The 13,031-nt window shown below is 38.7% G+C and overlaps 1 protein-coding gene across 2 annotated transcripts in view; it reads right to left on the reverse strand.

Annotated features, from left to right (window-relative positions):
• Mnat1 (MNAT1 component of CDK activating kinase) overlaps window positions 1-13,031 on the reverse strand; it is a 158,587-nt gene that overhangs the window by 86,243 nt on the left and 59,313 nt on the right. For both annotated transcript variants that reach the window (XM_040742941.1, XM_040742940.1), the window contains exons 4-5: window positions 9,405-9,508; window positions 4,712-4,852 (exon numbers count right to left, since the gene is read on the reverse strand). In XM_040742941.1, the coding sequence (XP_040598875.1) occupies window positions 4,712-4,852; window positions 9,405-9,508 (245 nt within the window). The remainder of the gene's footprint in view (window positions 1-4,711; window positions 4,853-9,404; window positions 9,509-13,031) is intronic.

Raw genomic sequence — 13,031 nt, forward strand, 5'->3', positions numbered from 1 at the left:
CATACCATGCACTTGCACACACAATAATTAGTTAATTGATGTTTTAGAGTCATATCAAGGGCTGGAGAGATGATGACTCGATAGTTAAAAGCACTTGCTGTTCATCCAGAGGACCTCACTTTAGAACTAAACTCTCCATTTACAAGTGTGAGTCTTAGCGTTTAATGACTAAACCCTCTGTCCAGCCCAAAGACCTATGTTTGGTTCCCAGCACCACACCAGGCTACTCATAACAGCCTATAACTCCAGCTCCAGGGATCCAAAGACTTCCTCTGGCCTCTGTGAGTGCACATACCCATATACAGATACACACATACACATAAATAATACACAGTTAAATCACTAGCTTCTAATTCATATTTGCAAATGGATGTAAATAGTTATATATAACAAATTTATCCTAAAAAAGCAAAATCCCACATATAAAAGCAAGAAAATGGGGCTGGAAATAGGGTTCAACAGTTAAGGGCACTTGCTGTTCTTTCAGGGAATCCCAAGTTCAGTTGCCAGCACTTACATTAGGCAACTTACCCACACATATAAAGACGCACACACATATACATAATTTTTAAAAGAATTCTAACATAAGTGTGCTCACTTCAAATAAGATGGTAACCAAGGCTTGTTTATTATAATCCTAGTTTCTCATTCACAGTAAGAGGAACTGACTGTTTAAATGTCTTGATAGCTGAAATCTTATAAAAGTAAGTATTCTAGGCATCTCACTGTAGTATCAGGCCACAGTATTTACTTTAAACCTGTCACTTCTTCTCTAGCACTCGAAACTTTGGAGTCTGGCTGTCTTTGTGAGTGTTTAGACAGAATTAAGCAGAGCAGAATAAGCCTGTGAAGTCTGCTCTGGGGAATACAGAACATGCAGGTCCAGGTGGGGTTACGGCTCTGTTCTGAGCGCCCCACTTCACCTTGGAAGGCTGCAGAGCCCACAGTAATTGCCTAAAGGCACACTGCTTAATATTTAAAGAAATTTTAATAAGACTGCCTGTAATACTCATTAAAAGCTTTATAATGACCATTTTTAAAGATTATTTTAACTGACTTTAAGCAAGCCATCTGGCAAACAATATTCCTAATAAGAATCAGCTACTGCATTTGACAACAGCATTAACTCATAAAATTTAAGACATAAACGGAACAGAATTTTCAAACAGGAATATAAAAAGATTTAATAACACAGAACCTGATTAAAAATCTTTTTCCAAACTATTAAAAAATTGAATTTACAGTTAGGATTAAAATAAATTGACTTGTTAGCCAGCATTATGGCAAATGCTAAGCTATAAACATTCAGACTGTAACATTAAACCCTGCCACATACAGTACAGTATGCTGCCAGTGCTGTCAGAAGGTTACAAAGTGACTTTAGGCACAAAAACCAAACTTAGAAACAGAAAGAAAAGAATTCTAATAAGTCATCCTTGCACAAGTATTATCCAGGGAACAATTCAAAGATGAAGTCTTTTAGACATACTTACAAACGTCAATGCTAGTTTCCCTTTTTATAAAAACTTAACATGAAAACACATAGAAAAATACATTTTCACTTCATTAATACAAATTAATCAATATAAAATAAACTTAATTCAGTTAGTCAAAGATTAAAAGCAACAATAATTTTAATAAAGACTGAAATATTAATAAAACTAAAAATCTATAAAGATAAATTTAAAAGTTGAAATCAAAAAGCCCAACTGTAGTGGTATTATAGTAATGAATACAGTGAATTACGAAGAATTGTTTAACCCCCATATTGCATGGTCTAAAGAGTGAGGAATTATGTGCGGTAATGACTTGCAGGTGAAGAAACAGGAAGCAAGAGGCGGGAACTCACAAGAGCTGGTGTTAACTCCAGATTACATACAATGTACAACACTGCAAAAACGTCTTCCTTCATGCCTCGCTGCATTTGAGAAGAGCCTGATGCCAACAGCAGCTCAATGAGGCAGCAAGACTCAGTACTTGTGAGGACTGAAAGGCTCTGCAAGACTAACTGCAAAAGAGAACTAATGCAGAGACTGCGCTCCATCCAGACTGATGACAGCGGCTGAAGCACACTCTCCCAGCTAAGACAAGGCCAAGCTTAGAGGCAAATTCACCTTCTACTCATAGAAAGTGGGAGGGGTTTTTAAAGTACCCTTTTATCTATTTTGTGTGTGTGCACATGTGCATGCCATGGAGCACATGTGGATGTCAGAGGACAACTTGTGAAGGTCAGTTCTTTCCTTCCACCAAGTGGGTCCTTAAGGATTGAACTCAGGTTGTCAGGCTAGGTAGCAAGCACTTTACTTGCTAGACCATCTCAGCAGCCCTACACAGACTTTTATGATGGGTACTTTCTGTCTAATGCTCATTGATCCTCTTATTCTTATTTTTCTTTATTCTCTCACCTACATCTAATTTAAAATATAATCTTGCTTTTTATTTTGCCTCTGGTTAACTGGCTTAAAATACTTTTTAACAAAGGCACAATAGAAAATACATTTACATTTATTCCAACATAGAATAGCAACACAGCAATTAATACTGGGAGCATGTCAACAGTGAAGAAATGGAAAATGCAGAAAGACTTATCAAGAGAGGGATAGTTTCTGGCTTGTGATGTCAATAATAAAGTATCAATTCCATGAGCCACTTCTCAGACTATAGTCACTTACCGCTATTTGCTAACAAAGTTGGATGTAGAACTAACTGCTAGAAAGTACTAATATTTTAATAACACACATTTCAACCAAATATGTTATTTTTCATGCAAAAATATGGCATGCAGCCACTATATTTCAGGACATAACCAATACATTCAAAACCAGCTTATTGGGAAACTATTAAGAGAAAATATTCTAAAAACAATGTTTTGGTAAGCTTAAAAACATAGAAACAATCTATTGAGTAGTATTTATATTTATGTCAGTTATAATGTTACTCTCTCTCATCTGCAAGTGAAATAAATATAGGGAAAAAAAGCTGAAATGGGGAAGGAGGACTAGATAAGGGAGGAGGGAAAGGAATAGGAACGCAACAGAGCTCCACTTTGACAGACCTTTTTTGTTTTCTGGGTTTCTTTCTTTGTTTGTTTTTCAGTACAATAGTCCTAGCTGTCCTGGAACTCACTCTGTAGATCAGGTTGGTCTCAAACTCATAAAAATCCATCTGCCTCTGCCTTCCAAGTGCTGGGATTAAAGGCATGAGTCACCATACCCAATTAGTGACAGCCATCTTTAAGGTTCAAGAATGTTTCTTGTCCACAAGCATCTTCATATCTTAGGATAAAAGACTTTAAATCCTTTATAGAAGATGGCAAGAAATAAAAAAAGGGGGTATATGATAAAAATTATAATTAAAGTCATTTTTATGATCATATCACTGAACTCTCTTTGGGGTAGAAGATGGATATCAAATTAACTTATACTACACCAAATTCTAACAACACATTTTTTTGAGCAGATACTATAGAAGAAGTGGCCATAATTGACCCACAAAGGGCAGAATCTACACATATCCCCACCTCCCCCCTACCCCCACCCCCACCCTCACTGATGAGTGGAGTGAGTGTGCTGTGCCAGTTTCCCAGCCCAAGTCTTTCAAACCATACTGTGTCTACTTCTCTACGCCTAGAACACCCCTTCCTACAGCTGAGATACTGGACAAGATGTCCAACTACAGAAGCCACACGGGCAACATAAAGACCTAAGAATATACTACAGAGGAAAGAATTTCAAAAAACCACTTATTCTTTTTTGGGTTTTGTTTTGCTTGCTTTGTGGAGACAGGGTCTTACTATGTAGCCCTGGCTGTCCTGGAACTCACTATATAGATCAGACTGGCCTTGAACTCACAGAGATTCACCTGCCTCTGTCTCCTGAGTGCTGAGATTAAAGGCATGTGCCACCATGCCCCACTTGAATTCTTGACTCACAGAATTGTAAGCATAAAAATTATATGGGGAGCCGGGCGGTGGTGGTGCACGCCTTTAATGCCAGCACTCAGGAGGCAGAGGCAGACGGATCTCTGTGAGTTCAAGGCCGGGCTGGACCGACAACCTCCAAAACAATACAAAGAAACCCTGTCTCGTAAAAACAAAAAACAAAAAAACAAAACAAAAAAATTATATGGGATGAGGGGTTTGAGGGATACGTCTTAATATTCAGCAATATACGTGATGACATCAATAATTATCATAAGCAAAATAAAAATTGTTTTGAAGCTGTGGGGGTGCATACCTTTAATCATAGCACTCAGGAGGCAGGGGTAGGTGGATCTCTGTGAGTTTGAGACCAGCCCGGTCTACAGAACAAGTTCCAGGACACCCAAGGCTGTTACACAGAGAAGCCCTGTCTAGAAAGCACCCCCCCAAAACAATTATCAGAATCAAAAGAAAAGTTTTCTCAGCAGATAAAGGCCCTGACTTGCTTTACAAACCCAACAAGCTGAGTTTAATCATCAGAACCCATATAAAGCAGAGAACCAACTCAACAACACTGTCGTCTGTCCCCGACACATGCATTGTGGCATGCACATGTTTTCCACCCCACTCTGTCCTTGCACACAATAATGATAAATATTTTAATGCAAATATATTAGGAAAAAGCTGAAAGTAAACTAGAGCAGGAACACTCCACACTGCCATTGAAAACTGTTGTTCAGCAAACTCCATGGGAAGATTAGCTGTTAGGCGATAATTAGCATGAATACTGACCAGCTCATCCAAGAAGGCCTGCTTGTTCTTCCTCTTCAGGATCTGCTGCAGCTCCTCTTCCTTTTGGAGAAACAGTCTTCGTTGTTCACTCTCCTGTCGTTCTACTTCCAATGCTTCCTCCAGTTCCTCCTGTTCCCGAGTCTAAACAGAAAGTTCCGTAAGGAAGGAAACGACTTTACCAATCAACCGCAATCCTATGCTGTACTCTCCAACCTTATTCACTGGAAACATAAAGCAATTTCATCACTTGTGCTTTAATAATTGAACAATTCTATACAGAATAAACTAGAATACTTATTATTTCATGTGAGCCTATACTAGCCTAAAGAAGGACAAACACCAACCGAGTAGACTAAGCCCAGACACTGACACGGAGTTAACTGGTTAATACTGGGTGGGGTGGGGATACAGTGGAGTTGATAATTTGTAGTTATTAAAGACAATTTAAAGTCATTCAATTCACGGAACTTAACATGGATTTTCTTTTTCAGTTCACACATTTTTCAAATTCTTCCTTCAACAAAACACCGTTTTCAAAGGGAAAAAGGAGCTGCAATCCTGTACTATAAACCCTTATGTATAAAATCAATCAATCAGGTCCACTGTATTCCTTATAGTGAAGACAGCAAACCCACACCTCAAGTGAACTCACTTTCAAGTCATTCAGTTTACTCTCTCTTTTCTGTTCTTTAAGTCAGCTGCTAAGTCTTCTGAGCACTTCTCCCAATCATTTTTACAAACTCCTACACCCATTAATAAGTCAACACTTTTAATAGAAGCTTCCAATGGAGAAGGGAATCCAAACTTCATCAAGAAGGATTAGTAAGAGCATCCGTAAAAGGATATATCTACATAATGTGCCGAGGTGTTTGCAATAAGTACATCAGGTGTGGATACAGCACATAAAGTGTAAGCAGTAATGACACTACTGATCTGCTAATAAGTTTTCCTTGGGATTACAAGTAGAAATAGAAAGGGTTTCAAAGAGTGCTGTTAGTGAACTGTGTTCCATGAAAAGAGAAGCTAAAAATCAACATCCTGGTACTACTACATATAATGTTATTTTTGATGTGGGGTGAGAAGGGAGAGCTTTACTGGTAAAATCAAGTTAAGGTAGCATCCTACTGGAAATCTGGACGCCGACACATGGGAAGAAGATAGACAAAGCATGAAAATGCTTGCTGGACCATAAGAGGCTAAGAAAGACCCAGCCCTAGAGCCTAAAGAGATACCACAGCCCTGCTAGACACCTGGATTTCAGACTTCTAGCTTCCATAATAGTGAGAAAATAATATATAAGCCACCTGGGTTTTGGCTGTTTGTTCAAGCAGCTGTAGGAAAGAAATACATAGTTTTAGAACTTCAATCAGTAGGTAGTGAACCCCACTCTCCAGACAACACAACAACGTATTACACAAACAGGGCGAAGATGTAAAACAAGTTAGACTGTTTGATGTGAATAAATCATGAGACATGTAAGAGTGTTTTAAGCAAAGCTAGAGGGAAAAAGACAAGGAAGATCATGGTATTTCTCTATAAAACAAATGGAGTTGTGCCATATAAAGATACCCGGGAGACATTAAGAGAATCCAAGGAGTGAGTTTAGAAAGATGACTAGAAGCAGTAAGACACACAGATCAACAGGACTGGGTTAAAGCTAATAGGAACACCAGTTAGAATCATACTCAAATAATTGGAAAAAAGAGCCAGGTTTAAAACACAAGTCATCAACAAAACAATGGCTTGAGCACTGATCGATGCTAGCACCATTCACTGAGATAAAGAATACAAGAGATGCCGGGTGGTGGTGGTGCACGCCTTTAATGCCAGCACTCAGGAGGCAGAGGCAGGCAGATCTCTGTGAGTTCGAGGCCAGGCTGGACCGATAGCCTCCAAAACTATACAGAGAAACCCTGTCTCATAAAAAACAAACAAAAAAACAAAACAAAACAAAAAAAAAGAATACAAGAGATAAGACAGACTTTAAGTCAGAAGATATCACAAGACACAAAGGAGGACATAATATAATGACACAAGGTATAACATACAAGAAAATATAAGTTACATATGCATTCAATATCAGAGATCCTAAAAGCATATACAATGACAATTGAAGGGAGAATAAGGCAGCAATTAGAAAAAATTTAAATTGTCCATTTTTAATTAATGGATAAGATATCCAAACAGAATTGTCAATAAGCAGAGACCTCAAACAATACTATATAGAAAATGGTGCAAAAATATACGCACAGAACATTCTACTTAACAAGAACAGACTACACATTCTTTTCAAGTACATACAAAACTTTAGCCAGGAAAGATCACAATATAAGTCCTAGAAATTTTAAGGAAACTAAAGCAAGTATAATAAACACTTTTGTGTTTTCACTTATATAAAATAGTCAAACTTGGGACTAGAAAGAAAGCTTAGGTGGTAAAGTCCAAGAATTGAATTAGCTTGATCAGTGTTCAAATACAAACTATAACTGCCCAGAGAATAATACAGACATTAGCAATATCAACTGTTGTCTGCCTTAAAGATCCATTCTTTAAGAAGTACAGTTTAACATAATATTGTCAAATGGCTACAGTAATGTGACTATCACCCTAACTACATGTACCTATATAGTAGAACTGTATTTCTAAAAATTTAAATTTCTATTTAAATTTCTTCTAACTGCTTTTAAAAGAAGGGTAGTTTCTAAAGTATTATATAAACCCCTGACACTGATTCCCATAGGGGGCCGTACCTCATGATCCAGCTCTACCCTTCTTGGGTCTATACTCAAAGGAGTCCATGTCATATTTAAAAGATACTTGTTCATCCATGGTCATTTCTGCTCTATTCACAATAGCCAGAAAACAGAAACAGTCATTTTGTTGTTGATAGATATCACTAGATGTCTATCAACTGATGAATGGATAATGGAAATATGGCAATATTTACAGACTAGACTATTATTCAGCTATAAAAAAAATTAATCCAAGGCTTTGTGGCATGTACCTTTAATCCCAACACTCAAGAGGCAGAGGCAAGTGGATATGTTTGAGTTTGAGGTCAGCCTGGTCTAAATAGAGAGTTCCAGGATGGTCAGTGCTATATAGAGGGACCCATAGAGGATGAAATTTTCAGGTAAATGGTTGGAGCTGACATAATCATTTTGAGTAAGATAATCCAAACCTAGAAAGATGTCACTTTTTCTGTCATTTGTGGATGTTAGCTTTGACTCTTCATTTTTAATGCTCATCGAGGTCAGTACATTACTAAGGGCCATGGGGAGGGGCTTTTCAAGGGAGAGAAGTAAATAATGGAATAAGAATGGTTAAATTGGGAGTGGCAGGGTATAGAGGATGTATAATGGCAACACTAAAGACCTTTCAAAAAAGATACATGGAAGCCTACTACTAGAGAAACGTCCTAAAATATAAACTATAGACACACGTAAAGAGTTAAAATTAAGTTACACTATTACAGGGTAACAATATCCATAATAAACTTGAGAGGTTAACAAATAAATAGCCCAATACCAGGTATGAGTTACTTCTTTTGGAATTATTGACCAGTGAGGTCCCATGGAACCCCAAAACATTACAGGCTATTACCAATACCATTGGTTACCTCCCAGAATTTGACAGTGAAAAGACACATATTTGACTCTTAGAACCTGGTAAAATCAGACCAGTATGGAACTAAAAGCTCTAGCTTTCACTGTGCTGGAAGGTGCTATGCAAGCTACCAGAGAAAAGTAACCATTACTCTTACTGAACTATAAACTCTGTGAGATACAACTGTCCTGGAAAGACAACCACTGGTACAATAGTGGCACAAACATCATGACAGCAACCAACCACTTTCTCACTGGATTTAAGTCCTGCTCCACAAGATGGAATCAATACTTGGCACCACTATTGGTCTAAGAACTTAAAGCTAGATAGGTAACAGGCCCTAAGAGAGAATACACTATTATTATGCCACTAAATGAATATAGGGTTAAACCATCTCCTAATGACTTAGTGTTATACCCATAGGTTAACCCTAATGTGAGAAACTTCTGTTTACAGTAGATGTTGGTTAACAGTGATCCACAACTAAGAGACTGCAGAATGAGCAGTCCTAAATAGAACATATGTACTGCATGTCCCCGTAGGAAGGCTGAGGGATTAATGGAGGAGAGGTGGCAGAAAGAGTGTAAGAGCCTCAGGAAGTAGATGACCCCAAGGAAACAGAGTTCTGAACTCATCAGAGCAGCTGCACATAGGACCTCACAGCAGTATCAACAGCATGCACAAAACCTGTCCAAGCCCAAACCAGACTAAATCCCAGCATGAGGAGAGAGTTGGGCACACAATACCGCTCCTAGCCATGGAGCCACTGACAACCGATAGTTGCTGTGAGGGGGGAAACAATTTTCTGTGAGAGTGTAGTTCCTGGTAACTCTCTGGTAGAAGACCACACATCCAAGAATATTTGAGTAGCACAAATTTCTTTTGAAAAACTTTTGTTTTAAAGGACACAAAAAAAGGTAGGTAGGGAAGGGAGGGTTAAGTAAATCGATGAAGAGTCAGAAAGAGTGGGGGTGAATATGATTAGAACACATTGTATGAAACTCTCCAAGAATGAATAAAATCATTTTAGGTATTATCTGAAATTTTTTGTTACTCATACAAAAGAAGATAATATTTAGCAACCAACCAGCTTTAACTTATTTTTCTGAATGACATCTTTGTTTTCCTTCTGATATATTTCCATTTTCTTTTTGGTGTTCTCCAAATCCACATTGTTGGTCAAGTTGAAGACTATAAAAGAAAACAATGCCATGAAATAGTCTTAATATAAATCTTAAAAGTAATTATAAGAGCCAAATATTCAATATTTTTACTTCTTCCTCATTGGATTATCAGTCTTTATAGCACCCTTGTGTCTTTTAATCATCTACCAATCTTACTGGGTCACTCATGACTACCTTGAACTCTAGCTCCAAGAGTATCTGGCCCCTCTGCCCTCTTCGAACACTGGCACTTACATGGAGGAACATGCACTTAAAATCAATAAAAATAGAGGGAGAACTGTGGTTGGAATGTAAAATGCAATCAAAAAATTTTAAAAATGGAAAAGAAAGAAAAATTAATAAAAATAAATAAGACTACCTTCATCTATGGAATATGTAATACAGGCACTTGACCTAATTACCTCGTTTAACCTAATTCATATATTCCAGACATAGGGTTGTTTTATACATTTATTAAATGAGAGAGAGAGAGAGAGAGATCCACAGAGTGCATGTGTGAGGGTCAGAGGACAACTTGTGGGCATCAGGTCACTCCTTTCATCACATGGGTTCAGGAGTGGAACTCAAGTCACGGTCACCAGGTTTGCAACAGGTACCTTTACAAATCACTTTGCTGATGGGGGCACAGGTGATCTGGCCCTTCAAATATGCATGAAAAATCTGGCCCCACTCCTCATCGGTCATATGGAGGGATGGCCCTCCCCTATGTCCCACCCCTCACCACCTGTGGTGCCTGGGAGAGCTGGCTCTGCCCCTCACCAACTACAGCACTAAGGAGAACAGCCCTGCACCTCTCCCTCACCCAGTTAACACAGTACAGCTAACCCTGTGCAGGTGAACCAGCCCTGAGAGCAGGAGAGAGGCACAGCTGACCCCATCCCCTCTCGTCTGCCATGTGGTGGCATGAATAAGGAAAAGATCTCCACCCCGCCCCTTGCCACCTCCAACAGGCAGGGGAGATGGCATGGGGTCACAATAATGGGAGCGCAGACCCTGGTAGGGTAGGTGTGGGCGGGCTGCCCACAGGGCATGAGAGCACTGTCTGGTCCTGCTCCTTGCTGCCTGCTGCAGTCTAGCCAGGGCAATGCTGGAGAGCTCGCCCTAGTTGCGTTGATGAGGGAAAGCTGGCAGGCTGACCAACCCAGCTACCACCCAGGCTCGGAACCAGGGCTATGAGTTGGCCCACCCCCACATCCACCGCATCTATGAACTATTGATGCATGTGAAAGACCAGACCTGCTGACGACACAGGACGACAACAGGATATCCAAGAGGAGTCCCAGTGAGGGCCCAGATTCAAGGGTGTAACAGAAGCCAGAGGCCCCGAACCAGCCCAATGCCTCCTAGCAATGAACACGTACAAGTAAAGAAGCTTGGACTAGTAAAGAAGCTTGGACTAAAGGGGGAACCCTGTGACTCACTGTGTCACAACACAGCTTCCGTGCTGAGACTCTTGTTGTTGTGAGGTTAGTTTGTTTGCTCTTTTGGTTATTGAGTTTTCTTTTAAATTTTGTTTCTTATGGGGGGAGGCTGCAAGGGTAGAGGATGGATATGAAGGAATGAGGAGATGAATGGCATTGGGATGCATGATGTGAAATCCACAAACAATCAATTTTTTTTTAAGTCTTAAAAAGAAAATTGAAGATAGCCAGGAGCCAATAGAAATGCATGGCTCTTATTAGAAACACATTTTTACCTAAAAGATTTGGTATTTACCCACAAAACAGACAAACAAAAAACAAAATATAAAAAGTCACTTTGCAACTGCAATCCCCTTCTGTGAGTGCCAAACACATTACTTCTCCAGGCTCTTCTACTTGCTTTCTGCCCTACGTAATTGTTTTCAGTTTTCAGTATACATGTCTTATAAAGGTGTTTATTACAGGCTTAACTTGCTATTAAATATAATCCAAAAAGTAAGTAAACTTCAATTCTAAGTTAAATTCACATGGTTAGATGCAATTTGTGTCTTTTATAATTACAATTGCCATGATAAGTCCCAATAAAAGCAAAATAGGCAATGTTTAATTTTTAACTTAGAAAATTGAGGTATTGGCAATATGATAGAGGTAAAATGTGAATGCAGATAACACAACCTCTTTCTCTCATGAAACTGAATGACTAATGTAAAAGCTTACTGAGCCATAGTGAATGGGAATGGCATGGCAGCCTCAGAGAAGGGGCAGAAGCTAACTCTCTGTGACAACCGTCTGGCCCTTTATCTGTTTGCTGGAATATATGGCTCAGATGTTGACCTGACTCTATTCAAGAATTAAAAGCAAACAAAAAAACCTATTATATATTCTGGAAGATTTAATGTTATTTAAGCACAATTTTAAAGTCTTTTGACATTCAGAATTTATAATTAAAGCCCTGCAGGCTTTCTCACCCTTTTAAAATGAGTATTCTCTGCACCCACAGAATAATCTGGTTATTATGAGGCAAAGAACAAACGTTTGAGGAGATCCCTGGGGCAAGGAGAAACAAAAGGTTCTATGTGCACATTGTCATCCCCACAGAGAAGGGCCTGTTGTTAATGCCACAAGAAAGCTCATCCTCATGCGTACCTTCTATTGTAAGTTCTTGATACCAATATTCAAATTTGCACTTTTTAATTTTTAGACATGTGCTATTCAAGGAATCCATAGTATTTATATAATAAAATGTCTTCATCTTCATTTTGTGCCTCTTCAAACACTTACCTGAACTTAATAACCTATCTCTTAAGCCACTCACTGTAAGCTTAAATGTCCAGTCAAAACTCGCTAACCCTATCAAAAACAGCTCTAGACAACTTCCTTATTGGCGGTGGGCTGGTGAATTGGTGTGAGGTTTTTTATTTGCTTATTTGTTTTATGAGACAGGGCTTCCTTTGCAACCCAGGCTAGCCTGTAACTCAGGACGGCTTGCCTCAGTCTTTTGGGTACTAGAAGTGCATTCATACACCACCACCACACCAAATCAAAACCTAAATGCTCCTCTCTTATCTCTATTTCTTGGCATTCCATATTCCAGACATAGAGCACTAACTACTCATTAGGTCTATCATTTATTTTCAAAGCACTGAGAACTCTATTGGGTCACTATTTACTAACAATATGAACTTGTGAACAATACTTTAGCTCTTTGTACTTGGTCTCCATATACAAGAGAGCTAAAAATGCCTGTCTCTTTTAGAACTTTGAAATTTTTTCGAGACAGGGTTTCCTCTATGTAGCTTTGCAGCCTGTCCTGAAACTAGTTCTTTTTAAAGTGGCTATGCAGCTCACTCTGGTTATCAATAAGTGTTTATTAAATTAACATTTTGTTCTTTTGATTAACAGAGAAAATTAATACAGATGGCAAGAACATTAAAGTATCTTTGAAAGACAAATAAAGCTACAGAAACAAGATTTTGAAAGAAGTTTTATTTCTACGATAACAATCAGAACAATGGCACATGAAAAAGTAATAGAACCACACCCAACAGTTTTAAGGGCCCCAAACTAATGTCTTTATCCCATCCCTCATTTCTGCAGACTCCCCATCTA

This window comes from Mesocricetus auratus, unplaced genomic scaffold (genome assembly GCF_017639785.1).
Source record: "Mesocricetus auratus isolate SY011 unplaced genomic scaffold, BCM_Maur_2.0 Super-Scaffold_15014, whole genome shotgun sequence".
In the NCBI taxonomy this organism is placed as follows: domain Eukaryota; kingdom Metazoa; phylum Chordata; class Mammalia; order Rodentia; family Cricetidae; genus Mesocricetus; species Mesocricetus auratus.